Here is a 17,579-nt window from a genome sequence, read left to right as displayed (position 1 = left end):
ATAATACGTTTCCTTCTTCTATTCATCTGATCCTGTTAGAGCTCAGGCCTAGTGTGAAGATCTTTGTGTCTGATAAAAACAGAGTACAATCTAGAACAGACAGGTGACTGAAGGCCCCCTTGTGGTAAAGAAAATAATGAAACGTGACACTGCAACAAAGTTGAACCCCCCTCCATGTATACACACAGCTCTACATCTTCGCTGTATTTTTTTATTATTATTTTTTACCTCCCTTTGTTTCCACATTTTTTTTGTCAGACACCAAACTGCTGTGTCTCGTTCCACAGCACAAATAAAGTTTGGTACAGCGGTATATTTTTCAATTCTGAAAAGGCAGACAATACTAGCTTTGTCCAGCAGGAACAACATTCAGAATACTGTATTAGGATCTCAGGTGAAATGACAAAACAGAAAACATTCAAAGTAAATACACATTATGGTTTAATGGGCTCCTCTGAACTGACCTGGTCTTGTGGTCTTCCATTTACCACAGAGTGGCACTGTTGTCCTGTTGCACTCTACGTATCCAGATAAAAGATCCAACCAAATGTTTGTTATTTTCAAGCTTTTTGTTTCATAATCAAAAATCCAACCAACAAAAGGTGAACTATCAAACAAAACACAGACTCACGCACTACAATATCAGAAAACACTGGACAGAACAGGACACAGAAAGACTGCGAGTGTCATGAGCAAAGTCCTTGTCCTCTTTAGCATACAGTCGATCAGTATATAAATGTTTACATCCCGTCTATATCGATAATTACCAATGGGTGAGCACCCACAGGACTGATGAGAAAGGAAGAAAGCAGTGATACTGTATGAAATAACCCAATGGGTTTTCTAACCCTTAAACATGCCGACGTTTTCAGTAACAGTACACAGATCAGCAACACTGTGCACCACCTATGCATGCACCACGTCAGAATGGATGGTGCATGCACCCCACTGACCCCTGTCCACCACAACATTAGTGTTGTGGCTCATCAATGTATCTTACACATCCAGGAAACACGGATGGATGGATCAGGCAAAGCAGGCCATAAAGCCCCATTTTATCTTGATCCATACAACAGTAACAAGTGCAGATCGTTCCCTGTCATTTATACTGTACACAGTTAGCAGTTATTGTGCTGTTAATTTCAAATTAAAAGTCCCATAAAGTTGTCACCAACATGCAGTTGGGCATTATAGTTGGTAACAAGGACATAAACATGCATTCACAAACTAGATGTTCTGTCTATGTAGAGCAGATCATTTCCTCAGTGAACTCTTTGTAACGCCATGTTCAGATGTTCAGTGGTTGAGTTAAGACCTGTTATATGTTCAAGAAGTAAATGGTCATGTAGCAAACAGACAAGTGTACTGTGAAAGCTGAAACGCATTAGAGGTTTTCTGTGTTTTTAAATTGGCAACTAACATCCATTACAGAAATACTCCAACCATAATTGAGGCATTAATGTATACACGACTCACAAGAAGTTAGGGATATTCGGCTTTCGGGTGAAATTTCAGAATTAACTTAAAATGCACTATAACCTTTACAGGTGAACTTAATTTGACCTTCTCTAAACTTTTAAATGCACATGTCCAACTACTCATTTTTTCAGTACTTATTTGATACCGTTCTGTTTTATAACAAGGTGATTAACAGCAAAAATCAAAACGTGATTCATCCATGAATTGACCACTAAATTTTCTGGTTCAATGACCATTTGTATTTAAAACAGTGAACATCATGCTGTTCACATTTCGACACCATGAGACCAAGATGACACCAAACAACTGACAAGTTATTGAGACACTGACATGTTTTGTTGTGGTCCACCCACCACTGTTGTTAGCTTTGGTTTCAATAAAGTGTTTGAGATGAAGTAATTACCATTGCGTGCTTCTACTTAAAAGCCCTACTTCCATGATATAATATCACTGTAGCATGAACTTTTTACGTTTTCCATAAATTTCACCCGAAACTTGAATATGCCTAACTTGTTGTAAACAGTAAGTCAACAGTAACAACCATTTCATGTTAAAGCACACGTTTTAGCTCCAGTAAATAAAAATAAACACAACCAACAAACCAGCCCCTGTTGAAAGTGAAACACTCCATTCAAAAACTTGCATGTTTTTTGGCTGTTACTGCTGCCTGACCAACACAGTTGACTGCTGACAGCTACTGTTTTTCTATATAACAGGGTGGCATTTGTATTATATTTTACAGTGGACTCATAAAAAGTTAGATTTCAGTTCATAAAACATAATTAGCAGTTGCCATTCCCAGTTAGCAGTTTTTGGTAGTGGCTGTTTATATAGATGCTTGAATAGTGAAAAGTGTAATTAAAGTGTGCTTCTTCTTTTTTTTTTACACCCGTTACATTATTCAGCACAATCAATCCAACTTATGACAAGTATTTGAATGGAGTCTGACTCTTTCCCAGGTCTGCCACAAATAAATATATTCTGTATACAGCGACAAATCTCACAGTAGCCAGGTTTCTAAATCTGTCAATCACTGAAGATTCTGTATAGCTTAGTGTCTGACAACAGTGAGTATCTAAATTACATGGTTTATTAAAATGGGACATTGGCTTTGATGTATAACTTACAATGCAACATTTATGATGTGAATTCAGTCAAATAATCAACAGGAACAGGGACTGCTACAAGTGGCCTGTCATACTTCACGCCGGCCCTCATTAAAAACCAGACCTCCAGCCCCCTGTTTTAAGAGATCTAGGTACTCAATGAGATATTACAGGATTCAAAATGACAACATAATCGATGGCTGATTAATTCATACAAAGATCTGCAAATACTGTTGTCCGGGCCTAGAATCCAAATCAACATTTAAACAGTGGAGCACAAAAATTGTCTAAGTTTTTGCACACACTGCAACCTCAGAAGGACCCTGCTGATCAGTCAGTTTGAATCCTCTAATATCTACTAAAAAAAGGTTTGTCTCTGAAGCTGAGGCAGATATGGCGGCCATGGTCTTCTGGAGGGTACCAAAGTGAAGAGGGTTACGGGACAAGGTTTCAGAACATGATGATGGTCGAAGGCATACAGGGAACTGAACGTAGTCCTAGTATCTACACATTCGTCCGACACTTAGGGAAGATGGGTCCTCCCTCAAGCCTTCTCTTTCTTACTGTGGACAGAAAGGAGAGGGGGGGTACACAGAAGAAGGGAAAGAAAAGGTAAACAAAAAAGATGAAAAGATGAGAGGAGGAAAAGAGGGAAAGAAAGACAAAGAAAATTAGAAAAATATTTAATTAAAGCAGAGCAAATAGGGCTTTATTTACATGAAGTAAGAAGAGAGGCAACAGAACATATGGGAAATGCTCTCAGGAAGCAGAACGGAAAGGTCAGATGCAGACATGAGCATAGCTGGATTAACCTGCCCTGAGGGGCCTCTATTATTATATAGGACCCCAGAATCAAAGAGATCCAAAATGACAATTGACAAATTTACTGTACTATTGCATTTTGTGTCTCTTTATTGTATCTTTTGGAGTAGTTTCAAATCTTGGTTTGTTTGTTTGTTTTTGAAGTTATGTTTCAATTTTTATAGCTTTTGCATCATGTTTTGAAGCATCTCTGTGTTTTTTCATCTTTCCAACTGAGATCTATATCTTCCACACAAGAAACAGTGCCAGTCACTTTATGCAGATGCTGGTCTGGTCTGTGCGGTAATCCATCCGTGGTCTGGAGCACTACGACACTTGCTTAGTTTGCCTGGTTGTTAATCCATCTTTGGGAAATAGCAGTGTTTATGAAAGAGGAGGAGAACACAGACATTAAAGAGAGAAGACAGAATTTGTCCAGACAATGGCGGAATGACACAAATACTGCAGCAAGAGGAAAGACTAATCCAAAAGTGAAAAGGCCTCGGAAATATATACTTATGGCCAAGAATTAAACAGCTGCAGATTTACTGATCAGAAAGTGATGTAGGAAACGCAACAGATAACGACCAACACAGCTTCCTCCTGCCAAATAAAGATGAAACTTTTTTAGTCACAGAGTTGGTGTATCACTGGGATTCTCTGGGCTCTAGGGAAATCCACTCTTCCTTATGGCAGAATCAGAATTCAAACCTGGTTTGTACTGTATGCAGTTTTATTTTGGCAGTGTAATTTTATCCGTTTATTATTTTGTTTACAAAAACTGCAGGTTATTTTATTATTGCAGGAATCTTCATCAAGTTGACTTTTCTTTTACCTGGGATGAGCAAAAGTAGAGCCTTCTCTGAAATGTTTAAATAGTTGCTATTTCTATTCTTAGACTTTTGGTAAAAATCACAAAACTGTGGCAGGAGAAACAATATTCTGACATTAATAGCGACTGCAGAGCAACAACAGCCAGATGTGGAAAATGCTGTGAGTGGCCATTGTAAAGCAGTGATGGCTAAAAGATGAAAATAAGGGAAGAGATGAGAGGTGCTGTGGAGAAACAATAGAAAGTCTCAGAGGAGGATGACAGGAGGTGGCTGTAGTCTGGAAAAGAACAAGGAAAAAGATGAGGCTGTGATTCAGCTGTTTCTTTTCCTTTACTTAGTCTTGGACTTGAACTTTTTCCCGAAGGCCCTCTCCAGCTCAGGAACAGACAGAGTGAGGGTGAAGGAGCCATCAGACTCGGACCTGACGACCCGGGCTTAAAGACGACGAGGAAAAGAAATTATGACATTTCATGACAGACAATTCAACTTCACTGACACCATGCAAGCATTATTGCAACTTGTTTTCAAATGTCAGAAGACCAAATGTTCACTGAGCCCCTTTTGTTTTAGCTGTGTAACTAAGTCTGCCTACCACATTGTCTATACAGGGGATAAAAACTAAGAGATTTATGCAATTTAATGTAATCTACAACTAGCGAGGGCTAAAGTGCTAAATCTGTGACTCTTATAAGGTTCAATTTATAAATCCAGAAAGGTTCTAACTTTTGAGGCCATAGTTTGTACATTTTTCATACAAATTTCTAGCCAGAAACATTTCCTCATTTTGTCCTCGCTCTCATCTTTTCTTAGTGCTGATGTCATGGCTAAGGAAGGCACTGTTTTGATTGGCCAAGGGGATCTGGCTGTACTACTGAGTCAAGGGCCAATGATATCACTATTTCTTCTATTAGAACTCAAGATATATCCTAAAATCCATGTTCAAGTTATGTAACGAACTGAAGCATAGTGAAGCGAACAAGTCATCAAATACCATATGTACATGTTATCAGTTTGAATCCAGCTCAAGGGCTGTTGTCATGTTCCCAGTTCAGTTTCTATCACTTAATGCTGCCTCTGAACTATCAAATGCACATGTATGTGTTTGTCTGTAACCCACCCAGGTCGTTGTTGTTCATCATGGCGTTGGAGCCCCGGAGGCGTGGGCCCTGCTGGGTGAAATGGTAGCCGAACTTCAACAGCGTGGTGTTTTTCTCTAACATACTAGCGATCTCCATCTCCACCTTGTTGCCTAATGGCTGGCTCTAGAGGAGGGACAGGAGGAGATGTAGAGATGGATAAACAATAGATAAAAACGGGACAAAAACATTTATAAAAAAGACAAGAAAAACTAACCACCACCATGGCAGATTAGGTGGGGATGTCCATGGCAATGAATGAAGGGGTGGGGCCGCACTGATATGCTTTTTCAACGTCACTTTTACTAAAAGAAGGTGTGAATCATTCAACTGACGAGCGGTGAGTCAGAGATGTGCACTATGACACACCACAGTGTAATCTGGCTGCATTAGAGTGAAGTGGCGAAGATGGCCTGTGTACACTACCTGGCAGACATACTCTCACACGCACATTTTTGTTCATGGTAAGTGTGTAATGTGTAAACGACTATGCATGTGTGTGTCAGTTGGTACCTGATTGTCGATCTTGAGCTCCACTAGCGTGGTGTTATTCTGCAGCGACTCAATGAGGGCCAGGATTCCAGACCCTGTAATGAAGTTGGACTCTACGTTCAGGCTCTTAAGCATCGTGTTCACCTTCAGCATCTCTGCCAGGGCCTGAGGACACACACAGCACATACAATCTCACTCACTACTTTGTAACTGTGTGCTCTTTACTGCCGTGACAGGTTTATTCAAACAGCATTTGCACACACTACATTAGGCTGAATAGTCGACAACAAAGCCAAAGTTGGAGTGTTAGAATAACAAAGCACACCGTTTATATTAGAAACAATTAACCCATCAAATGAAAACTTTATGCCGATGTGGACCTGCCGTACTGTAGAGAAATTGAGTCATACAATGTTACAGCTGTGACTTACATATGCAACGGGGTCATTGCTTCGGGTTCCTACAATACTGAACCTCTCCACCACAGTGTTCTTCATCAGAGCTTCAGCGTACGCCTTCAGAGTTGGGATAGGGATGTTCTGTATACAACGAAACACAATACCAAAAGAAAAGTTTTAGTGTCACTCATTCAATATTTTTGTGTCAGACTGAATAAAAACAAAAAAAGTGATTCTAAACGACACACACACACACACACTTACCTTAATGTTATTAAGGTTGACCTCAACCAGGTCGGGGTCATTCCTCTTTATTCTCAGCAAAGTTTCCTCTACATCAGTGGAATTGGGCTCCTCATCCGGGACTGGTTTATACTGGGTGCACTGGATCACACCTTGGATACAACAGAATGACATTACACACTCCTGTGTTGACACATCTAAGTAATCTAAGTAAATCCAAATGTGACAGCCATGCTCATTAAAACACAAGTAGTTTTAGTATTTTTTCCTCATTTGACACAATTAGGGTTCTGTTTGCCCCTTTTTAAATCGTATTCACCAAACACTGTATTATCTGGATCATCCCACAGGCAGTGATCATGTTGAACAATGATCTACGTTTAGGGTTCTCTGCTGGTTCAGAAGTGAACTTTCTCAGGGCATGCCATCTTTAAACATAAAAAACATGTTTTCAAGTAGATTTTTTTTACAAACAACATTTTAACAACCACATCATGGTTTTGCATCCTTTAGCTCACAAGCTCAATTAATATTTGACATAAAATGCATACATTCTGACCCGTTTTCAAAAGCAAAATAAATCTAGGTTTTTTATAAAGTTGACTTTTGTTGACATCATTTCAGTACATGTACAGTAGAAATATAGTTGGCCATCTTTAATAAACTTGAACTTGCAAGATAAACGTTTGTGTGTCTGTTTGATGGAGGGAAAAAAGCAATATTATATTACAAACATTCACAATTCACAAACAAGAAGAAGGTTAAATGTCTGTGATATTTTTTGTAAATAAATGTATATGCGAATGCATGCATGTTTGCAACTACATGTGTGCAGGGCTGAAGCACCAAAAAGACTGAACCTATTATCTTTTTTTAAAAATGGTATTCTGCCAATTCAAGCCCAAGTCAAGTTGTTTCAATACTTTTGTGAATGGAGTGAGATGAGTGATCTGCTGTATTTCAGGTTACTTTTACCTAGTTATTGAAATTAATTAATTATTGAAAAAAAAAATGCACTGTATGTGTCTGAATCAAGTGCACACAGCTCATGCAACTGGCTCATTTTTCCCAATAATGAAAATAGTGCTACACAGTGCACAGCAAGTTTTGGTACATGTGTGGTGTGTGTGTGCTTTACTGTACGTACTGTTGAGGCCTTGCTTGTTGACTATGGTGCTGCTAGCCAGGGCTTCATAGTACTGCTGGTTACTCATCAGGGTGTGCATCCCCAGGATGGCTGGAAGACAGCACGAACACAGAATGAGGAGGGAAAGAATGAAGGTCATGAAGAGAGAGTCAGAAATGAAAGTGGAGGAGATGCTGAAATATCAGCAGAAAGTGTAATGAAAGTTCGCGCCATACAGTGGACCAACATGCTAATACAGACTGCACAAAAGCTTACAGAATCATAAGCAAGACAAACCTGAATCTGACAGACTGAGCAGTCACAGTGCTGTAGGTGATAGCAGGTCGTGCCCTCTGTTGGCTGACTACAGATCACTGTGAAGCTCCACCCTCTACACCACGAATATATAATAAATGCCATCATGCCGTGCTGCCACATGTCAAGGCCGTGTCAGCACTTAATCTAAAATACCATTTTCGACTCAACTGCTAGTCTGAAAACAATATAAGAAGCGATTAAGAAAGAATTATCACTTTGTTTTATCAGAGATTGACGGCAGGAGGAAAGGTTGTGTCTGCAAAGGCACAAACATTCAGGGAACATGAGCTACCAAGCTGCTATTAGCACAAAGGCAATGTTACCTTTAAACAACTCCACTTTCAACCGTTATGCTATACTGCTTAACAATCAATAATTTGATGTTGTACTCACTGTGTCTAGAGTGCATCATGCCTTTCACGTGTTTTAGAAAAAATAGGTTTACTAAATTAAGACTTTGTCAAAATATACATGAATGGTAAATAAGACCTCTGTGCTCTTAACTGCAGTGTATAAAGAGTTTATATAAGTGTCATACACACGTTATAACAATAGACTGATTGTTTGTACATTAGGCCAAATATTTGCCACAGGGAAGACATTTGCCATGCAGGCTCTATGATACTCCTATGTAATGAATGCATGGTTACAGACATATATCTGGCTGTGAGTGGAGTTGCATAGTTGCATTAATTATGTGTTAAACACAAACTGACACTTTGAACATGACATAGCACCAGAATCTTTCCATGCACATGGTGTGTGCAGTCTACAGATACCCTGGATGGAGTTCAGCTAACAGCAAACAGAAAGATCCAGCAGGTGACAGAGGAGATGAAGGGATGGATGGAGAGAAGGGTGGGCAGCAGATGGAAGGAGAGCTTTAGAATATGGAGAAATTTATATTGAGGAAAAGGTAAAGGTGAAATTCTTGTGACTCATATAAAAAGACAGCATGCAACAGGTGAAGATGAATTATGAGACTGCAGTTTAGTATATTAAACAGTAAAAATAAAAAAATAATTCACAGAGTGGCTTTATGCTTGTATTTTAAATATTCTTGTGAAAATTGGAAGCTCTTCAAACAAAATAGTATTTTTGGTGAAAATTGGAACTAAAATTGTGGACATAGCACAGAGATGTTTCCGTGAGAAGGTGTGTGTAAAGGCATGAGTGTGTGTCACCTGCAATATCACAAAGTTCAGCATCAGTAGCACTAGCCAGGGCTTCCTCCAGCTCTGGCTCCAGAGTCACACTCTCTATGATGGGGTCCACCCTCTTTTTAGGCACCCATGCTTTCCCTGCATCACAGATACACAGATTTCAATAAAACAATGACACTGCGACAGAAAATTTACAATGTAGATTACTACACTGTTTAATGTAAATGACTCTGGTGACGGAGAGGTCAGTCCTGTTCCCCAAACCGGCTCACTTATGTGACTGCTGAGCCGTCTGAGGTGAGCCTACCTGACCACAGGCTCTCATCACTATGGCTTACTGACTATAAAGCCCCTGAGATCTCTCACTTCTCTAATAGTTCTGCTATGTCTCTCTGTGGGGTCAGCTCCTCAAGTTTCAGCCAGACATTTTTCACTCCCATTTAAACACAGGCTGCAGGCAATGGTGTGGTCTCTCTCTCAGTCCAGTGTAAAAATGTGTATCAGTACGTTGTTAAACACACTTTTAAAGGCAAGCAAAAATGAACCAGTTTAAAGGCACACAAAGGAGCAAAGCATAGTCATCTTTGTCTTTGAAGAGGAAGTAGACACTATTGTACTTAAAAGTTTGCCGTGCAGACTAAAAAAAAACTAAAAAAAAGAAGATTTAAAGGTTTTGTCTGTAAAATGTATTTAAAATGCATCAGGTCTTTGTGTAGTTTGCATAAGGCAATAAGAGCAGAAAGAGGACACTGATCAAAGAGACGGCGGCGGGACCTTCTAGAGTTTCAACCAGAGATGCCCACTATCTCACGCCATCCATCAAACACCTCTGTGTTCATGCTGGACCGGTGGTAGCTTAGTGACAGGCCTGATAAAGGGGGGCCTTGTGGCACCAAACGCCATTTTTGGACTTTGTTGTGGGCTTGAATCCCTCCGTAATTACATACAGCAAAGATTTCCAAAGATGAGCCTCAGAGTTGAATGTTTCCCGACGCACTTTGGATCAGGTTTGTTTGAACCAGGGTTAGAGTGAGTGTTGATCTGAATCTTCTCCATCTTTAATATTTAAGGAAACCAAATAGTGTTGAGGTTCATCATGTCAGTCATAACTTAAAAATTGGTCCTATTGCCCTTAGAGACAAAATTAAATTTTCATCTACATGGGTTTATTATGACAAAACAAGTTCCTACCTCTCTTCTCCCCTGTGAAGGGAACCAGATCTTCTCTGTCAGGATGTTCTTTGGCTTGTTTCTCCAGATGAGCCAGGAGGTTATCTCTCTGAAATGTTCCTGTTGGAGCTTTCTTAGTCTGGTCCTTTTGTCGCAACCCAGCTGGCAACAATGCGTTCTAGACAGGGATGATCATTTCCATAATTTCAATCAAACTATTTCTACCCTGAGTCTTGAAATGTTCATTGTATGTTTTTTTCAGTTCTCTATGGAAATAGTAATTAGGATAACTTCTCAACCAAAAACTGAACCACACAAGCTTATGTACAGAATGCACTCACCTGTCGTAGAGTATGCAGATATTTATTAACAATACTTTCTATCAAAATGTGCCCAACACTGGGACAATATTATTTGAATCATATTTTTAAAATGGTGACGATTTTATAGCAGGCTGACAACAAGAAAACAATATAATTATGCCAAAGTGATGTAGATTTGGAGATGGTGTCACTGTACATTATATTTGCTCTGGTTAATGTAACTCTCACATCTGTTCCTACCTCTGCTGCAACCCAACCCAACACCAAGACATTTCCCAGAGCTTTGCTGCACACAAAGTTATTTTCAACCTAAAGTAACGTGTGCTAAGTGCTACTTATAGCTTCATATCTTATCAGTCCTCTCAGCACTCAGACCTCTCTCTGTACTGCTCATACTCCTTTCCTCTCGCTCTCATTTACCTTCAGTCTCTCCCGTTTAATCTGAAGCTTGCAAAGAACAAATCTGCTAAAGCAGCAAATAAGTTTCAGAAACAGCCCAAATGATTCACACAGCCCACGTTAACATGATTGTCTGTTTATCTGCAAATAAACTATTCTCATTCAACATTTCCGGTAGTGGTCCATCATTCAAGCCAAGACCATATCATTTCATTACTGCCAAGCTTTTTATTTTATGGCATTATATATCACCAGCACACTCAGCCCCAGCATTTTATTTTTACCAGCATGGGACTCACTCTTTTCCTCTTGCTACTTCTAACTTCCCTCTCTGGTTTTTGCTCATCATCTGATCTCTCTCTCTTTCATCGTCTCAGCAGTCATATTTACCACCTATGAGAACATGACTGTAACATGCACATTGTCTAGTGATGAGCACAAATGTGAGATCCAGCTGCTTTTTATTATAAATGAGAAAGTAGAAAGAGACATTTTGTTTGTTTTTAGAGCAGAAATAACAGATGTTTTCCATGATCACCTTAAAATGGTGGCCGTGAAAAAGCTTTAGCTTGCTGCTGCCTATTTACACATCCAGCAGATGCAGATTAACATTAGCGTGTTCTTTAGACTTTAGCTGCAACATTCCCCACACTGTTCACCAGCCTATAAACTGGGTCGTAAAACCAGAAAAATGGGCTTAAAGATGCTAAAACATTTAGTGGAGTTTTAGGTCAGTTTGTAAAAAATGACTTCACACTTTGGAAACTTTGCCAGTAATCTAAGGCAGTCAGGTTTGCAGCAGCATGTTAGAGAATGCACCCTACATCTAAATGGATGTGACCATGGTGTTTTGCTCAAAGTATACGCCCTAGTTGTAGACTGTAAGTGTGTGAGTGATGCAGATCTGCATGTACTATAAACACTAAATGTTCTCTAGATGGTCGGCAATAAGTTTCTCTACAATCACAATACAAATGGAAGACGTGTGTGTCTGACACGATGGGGCTTTTTTTGTGGCTTACTGGAAAAGATGTGGGAACAGAGTGTTTCAAAGCAGAGGGGCAGACAGTATACTCTCTCATAAACAGGCACAAACAAGGTAAGCACACACGCCTCTCACTGTTTCTTCTGTTTACGTCATGCAGTCCCTACGGTCCCTTCATGCTGGCATCTCTCTCACACACACACACACACACACACACACACACACACACACACGGTCCTTCACAATACAGCCTTTCAGTTATTCCCTTGGCATTGAGGGGAAATCCAGTCTCTGTGTGAGCAGTTGGACATTCATCAAACATCTATTACAGCTGCTGTCACCAACTCCACCCACGATGACTCACTGAGGGTATGACGCTGGCAGTGAATGTATCTAATGCAGAACTAAACAAATCATAAAAAGTACCAAAAACTAAACACTAGTCTACCTACTGCAGCATGACAGACTGCAATCAGTATCAGAAAAAGAATTTTAAAAAAGGTAACTAAGCATAAATAAATGATTCATATAAAGAGCATTTTCAATTTCATTTTACTGTTTGTTTCAATTTGTCCGCTCTATAATATTAAACACTATTTTAATAATGAATTTATTCAATTTGGCAACTGCTATCTAACTGTAAAAACCTTCAAACTATCTTTTTCTCTGAGCAATACACCAAAACCTAAGAGTATTCAATTTACAGATGAACTAGAACAAGAACGATTAATCTTCAGCACTTTTTAAAAGACTGAGAAAGTTTTGTTGGTACACTTCCAAAGTGTATCCAAACACGAGAATATGCACCGAATAATTAATCTTTATATATTCTTTATGATATATTTTTTGTTGATCATCATTTACACTCCACACATCACCTTTAGATTGACTGCAGTAAATAAGAAAATGTAAACTAGTCAAAACCACTGAAGGCGCAGTCCAAAAGATACTGAACCTATGCTATTAAAAAAAATACATACATTAGTCAATTACTCGTAAGTATGTTCAAAGGTATAGAAATTTTTTCCACCAAATACATTTTGATTTGGCTAAAAACAGACAGTTCCAGTCAAATGAACAACATGTCAAATGAAAACCAAAGCACAGAGACTCTCGACTCAGTAACTTCCCACACTCATCAATACAGTGACTGGCTTCTTATGGACTGTATAGTACAAACTTACATCAGGATCCAGCTCCTCTAATTCGTCCTCTAACCGCTGCAGCTCCTCCTCTGTGAGTTTCTTCAGCAGCTCATCCTCGTCTACGTCCCTGTACTTCTCCATCTCCTTCCTCACCGCCGACATGGTGGACAGCACACCTGGAAATATGGATAAAAGTACTGTAAAATGACACTGATCATCAGAAATATTTAACTGTGAGTTTGTGTATAAATGAAGCATTGAAATGAATATAAACCTTCTTCTGGCAGTTTTCTTGTCAGGCATCTTAACATTTAAATTCATTGTACAGATAACCTAGTCATATAATTAGCAATAAACTCAAATGAAACCTTTGCTTCTATCATTGTCTCTTGTTCTCTATGGAGGTGTCTGAGATGTGAGATTTAGATTAAGCTGTTTTTTTTTTTGGTTCCCTCACCTCAAGAACCCCTTCACACGAAAAAGGCAAACTGTTTCAGATCAGGAGCCTGAAGTGAAAGAAAAAAAAACAAAAAAACAAAACTGGATGAAAACAACCAAGAAATCAATGAGAACATTAATGGTGAGGACAACTGGCTTTAACAGTGGACAAGCAAAAGGCAGAGACAAACTAATTGAGCGTCACTTGATGCTGCTCTTTGCTGTAAAAACGACTGACTGCGCTCACCTCAAAGACCCCCAGCTGAGGGGTAAAATAACAGCGAAGGCAGCCAAGTGCCTGCAGCACTCCTGGGAAAGAGAGACCTGGAGGAGGCAGAAGTATAGAGTGAAGACAGAATGATGGATCTATAAAACAGAAAGCCAGACATGCACTGGTTACCTATGGACAGATACAGTAACTGCTTGTCTTCCTTTTCCATTTCTTCCAAACTAAAGCCTGTGATACAATGTAAACATGACAAACCATCTAATTCTGTTTTCACTGCAGATATACTAAATATCCATATATCTTTTTCACATTTTGCTCAATTCGTATCAATTGTGGACGTGTTTGGGCCAGAGATTACAGGAATAATGTTGTGCTCCAAGTTTCCTGATAAGGCAACTTATGTTTTTACAACACTGGATTTGTTTTTTGGATTTGGTTTGAACTGTAATAAAGTGTTGCATTGGTTCTCTGGTGTTTGTCTCTTCCGATACACTGTCTAAGGAGCGATGTCGTGAAACAGACTTTGGAAAACATACACAATATATGTTTGACAAGACAAAAACAAGCTTGAAACATAATAACGAGGGATCAGCAACTAACTTTGATTTGACTTAACCACAGATATATGATTTGCCACAGTAGCGACATGGACAATTTCCTTGTGTTTTCCATGAACAGCAGACAAGTTTTCTGCCAGGCACTTTTGTGCATCTAAACTAAGATTTTCTTTCGGTGCCATAACCTGCTGCTGACCTACTCTATCTGCCATGAAGAGCTGTCAGAAGCACAGCTCTGTCTTTCTTCTCAAAGCACTGCAGAGAAGTATAAAGCCAGCCCCGGATAAAGCAAATATCTTGTCCGGAAATGCATTTTTCTTGTTGTTTCTGTCTCATGCTGGCAGTGAGGAGAGACTGCAGATGTGTTTTCTTTTCTCTGCAATTGTCGACATGGCAGAACAGAGTCTTTGCTGTGGGACCAGATGACTGATGACGGATGATCTGCAGAGAAACCTTTTTTATGTCTCGCCACCAAACACTATATACGTGGTCTCTAAGACCTGGTTCATCAAAACCTTTCGTCAGGGTTTGAAATTTGTTGTGAACTGTTTCTGACAGTTTCCCACATGATAGTACTAATAATATCTTTACTGAGCCTGCACCCAAGAATGAGAATTAACTCAAATTAGGCGGTAAAAAAGATGAGATGGACCCTAAAAAACAACCTGAGTGCAAGCAATTCTGCATTCAAGGAGTACAAATGTACTTTAGATCTTTTTGATGTTAAGTATGTCAGCAAGTGTGTTTTGGCTAAGCTCCTAAAAGGCAGGGTCAAGCGTGCCATTCTTTTGCTCTGCTTTCTCTAAGCTCCACAACAAGACAAGTTTCCAAAACCAAAGATGAAGAACTGGGCTGAAGTCCAATAAATGCTGCAAGTGCGCTGGAAGATGCTAACCTGCTGCGATGATATCAAACAGACCCGTGCCTGTATTTATAACTTTCTACAGGCCTCTACTTTATTAGAAAACACTGAGTGCAGCAGAAGAGAAAAACAACCAGAGATGAACTGAGACTGAATTCATGTGTTAAGGTCAAAAACACTTTACTTGACCTTTGTCCTCTAAAAAGATTTTGGGACTTCAAAGAACCTTTTTTTTTTTCATTGTCATGAAAAAAATAATTTGCGAGTAGCAAGTGATCTGACGTATTCTTTGTAATTCCATACACACAGCTGGCCAACGTGTGCATATGAATGTTACAAAAACCCCTAGATTTTTAATAAATTGACAAATTTACTCCAATGGCTTTCGGCTTGTCCCTTTAGGGGTCTACACAACGGAATATGTCCCGCACGTGGATTTGGCATGCCGGATGCCCTTCCTGCCGCAACCCTCCCATTTTATTATGGCTCAGGACTGGTAGGGCCACACCTGGTGTGGTGGGATTCGAACCCACTGCCTTCTGCATTCCAGCACTGACCCACCAGGTCCCCTCCAGGATATCTAAAATGGCAAAGGATTCCAACCTTATGTTAGGTGTAACTTATAAGGTGGATTGCATGATGGATCTACAAATACTGGGACAGTAGCCAAAGGCTTACAGCAACATAACTGCAGCAGCCTTGGTTAAAGTTCATATCTTGGGCATAAAGAAATTACCATAATATTTATCTAGCAAGTCTTTTCACAGACTTCAACATACTTATGGTTCGAGAATCAAAGCTTTCCTGGGACATGGCATCTGCAGTTATTAGAATTGCACCAGTCTGTAAAACAGCCCAGCAGAAAACAGCTGAGAGACAACTGTCCTTCTGGCAGATAGGCTATGCGGGACAGTGTGTGCATTTTCAGCTGTGACAGTAATGAGTGTGTCCACTTGGTGTATTTAATTTTAGAATTGAAGCAATGCATAGACGGTAACAAAAATCTGTAGCACTTTCAGCCTTTGATATTAAGTTGTTACGATACATTTTGCAAAAAAACAAATGTGAATGAAAACCATGATCACAATCATTCTCTTATTCTAGCAATTCTGATGACAACTGAATTAAACTATCCTTAATTTTGCTAGGGACACCAAACCCACAAGTGACAGGCTGCTGTGTCCTCAGTCTCCACTTTGGGGACCGGCACGGAGTCATGTGTCATGATTTGTATAACGTGGGGCCTGACAGCTCGCTTGCAGCCTTGGACCTGAGGTCAGGCCATTTGTGCATTCTGCAGAGGTCAAAGTATCATAATGTGTGACTTCACTGGTCAGTGTTGTTTCACATTAGCTGCTCATTTGATAAGTTTAGAAACCAACGGGTGAAAAACAGACTTTGATGTCATGTTTGCATGCTTAAGATGGTGAAACACTGTGCAACACCAAGTTAACAACGCAGAGCCAAATGAAAGAAAGGTGGTTTTGTCTGAAGTAAAGGGCCAAGAAAACCATAACATAACAAGACTCCATTCAGTCCACTGTGATGTATGATGGTTAGGTCAGAGGAGCTGTGCAGAAGCAATTGTTTTACCTCACAGCACCTGCCTGAAATCCTACCTATGCAAACAGGTGATTCTTAAGTCCTAAATTCTGCACAGATACTGATTTTTGTTTCCACCGATGTTTTGGGTCAGAGACCCGGAGGCAGCTGTGTACCACAGCAGGATCCCCTGTGTAGGTCTTTGGTGTTTGGGACAGTGTGTCACTATAGGGGGAAGCCTTCACCAGTCAATAAAACATAATCAAGCAGGAGGAAAACACCAACAGATAAAGTTTAAAAAAACATCTATGTATATTCCTGAGTTTTCATAAAAGTCCTTATTTCTCCTAAGTGACATTCTGCAAACTGTTTTTACAACAACGTTAACCCAGTTATCCCGGTTTATCCTGGATGTGATCGCCACTAATTTGTCTGTTTTACTACCTCTTATCAATTTTGCATTTATTTCCGTACCTCCTCCCGCGCTATTTATAGCCGGACGGTCCCGCTGGGTGACAGCAACGAATACTTTGACCAGATATGGTTTCCTTCAGAGCCGCCTGGAGTCGCACTGCGAGGTCCGCTCTGCAGCAAGCGCGCCGGCCGGGAATCCGCCAAAAACTGCACTTAGACGACGCCGTCCATGACTCGCGGATTATCCTGAATTCGGCAGATTTCGGCGTGCTCACAAAGTTTCCTCCTCCAGTTCCCGGACGTCTCTCGGTTGCCTTGCGGAGGCTGAATCTCCTCTCCCGCTAAGGGCAAAGTAAACTTATGGCGAGAGATCCTCCTCCCCCTCCTCCCCCTCCACCCGGCTGCCCTGTCACTCAGTGA

General features: G+C 40.1%; 1 protein-coding gene across 4 annotated transcripts; it reads right to left on the bottom strand.

The window, feature by feature from the left end:
- Positions 1 to 348: 348 nt before the first annotated feature.
- Positions 349 to 17,520, bottom strand: tmod1 (tropomodulin 1). 4 transcript variants are annotated; one of them, XM_067498350.1, is made up of 13 exons: positions 17,220 to 17,519; positions 13,803 to 13,879; positions 13,575 to 13,623; positions 13,157 to 13,293; positions 10,287 to 10,443; positions 9,117 to 9,233; positions 7,636 to 7,725; positions 6,510 to 6,640; positions 6,279 to 6,386; positions 5,869 to 6,012; positions 5,337 to 5,481; positions 4,554 to 4,653; positions 349 to 3,148 (listed from the first exon to the last, which is right to left on the bottom strand). In XM_067498350.1, exons 4-13 carry the CDS (start codon positions 13,277 to 13,279, stop codon positions 3,130 to 3,132), a joined length of 1,134 nt encoding a protein of 377 aa, XP_067354451.1. In that variant the 5' UTR covers positions 13,280 to 13,293; positions 13,575 to 13,623; positions 13,803 to 13,879; positions 17,220 to 17,519; the 3' UTR covers positions 349 to 3,129. The 4 variants fall into 4 exon arrangements, with proteins under 4 accessions (XP_067354451.1, XP_067354452.1, XP_067354454.1 ...); XM_067498351.1 differs by lacking the exon at positions 13,803 to 13,879 and having other exon boundaries at positions 17,220 to 17,520; XM_067498353.1 differs by lacking the exon at positions 4,554 to 4,653 and having other exon boundaries at positions 17,220 to 17,518.
- Positions 17,521 to 17,579: the final 59 nt, after the last annotated feature.

The sequence above is a fragment of the Channa argus genome, chromosome 3 (assembly GCF_033026475.1).
Source record: "Channa argus isolate prfri chromosome 3, Channa argus male v1.0, whole genome shotgun sequence".
NCBI classification, from domain to species: Eukaryota; Metazoa; Chordata; class Actinopteri; order Anabantiformes; family Channidae; genus Channa; species Channa argus.
This window is presented reverse-complemented; position numbering and strand designations above follow the sequence as displayed.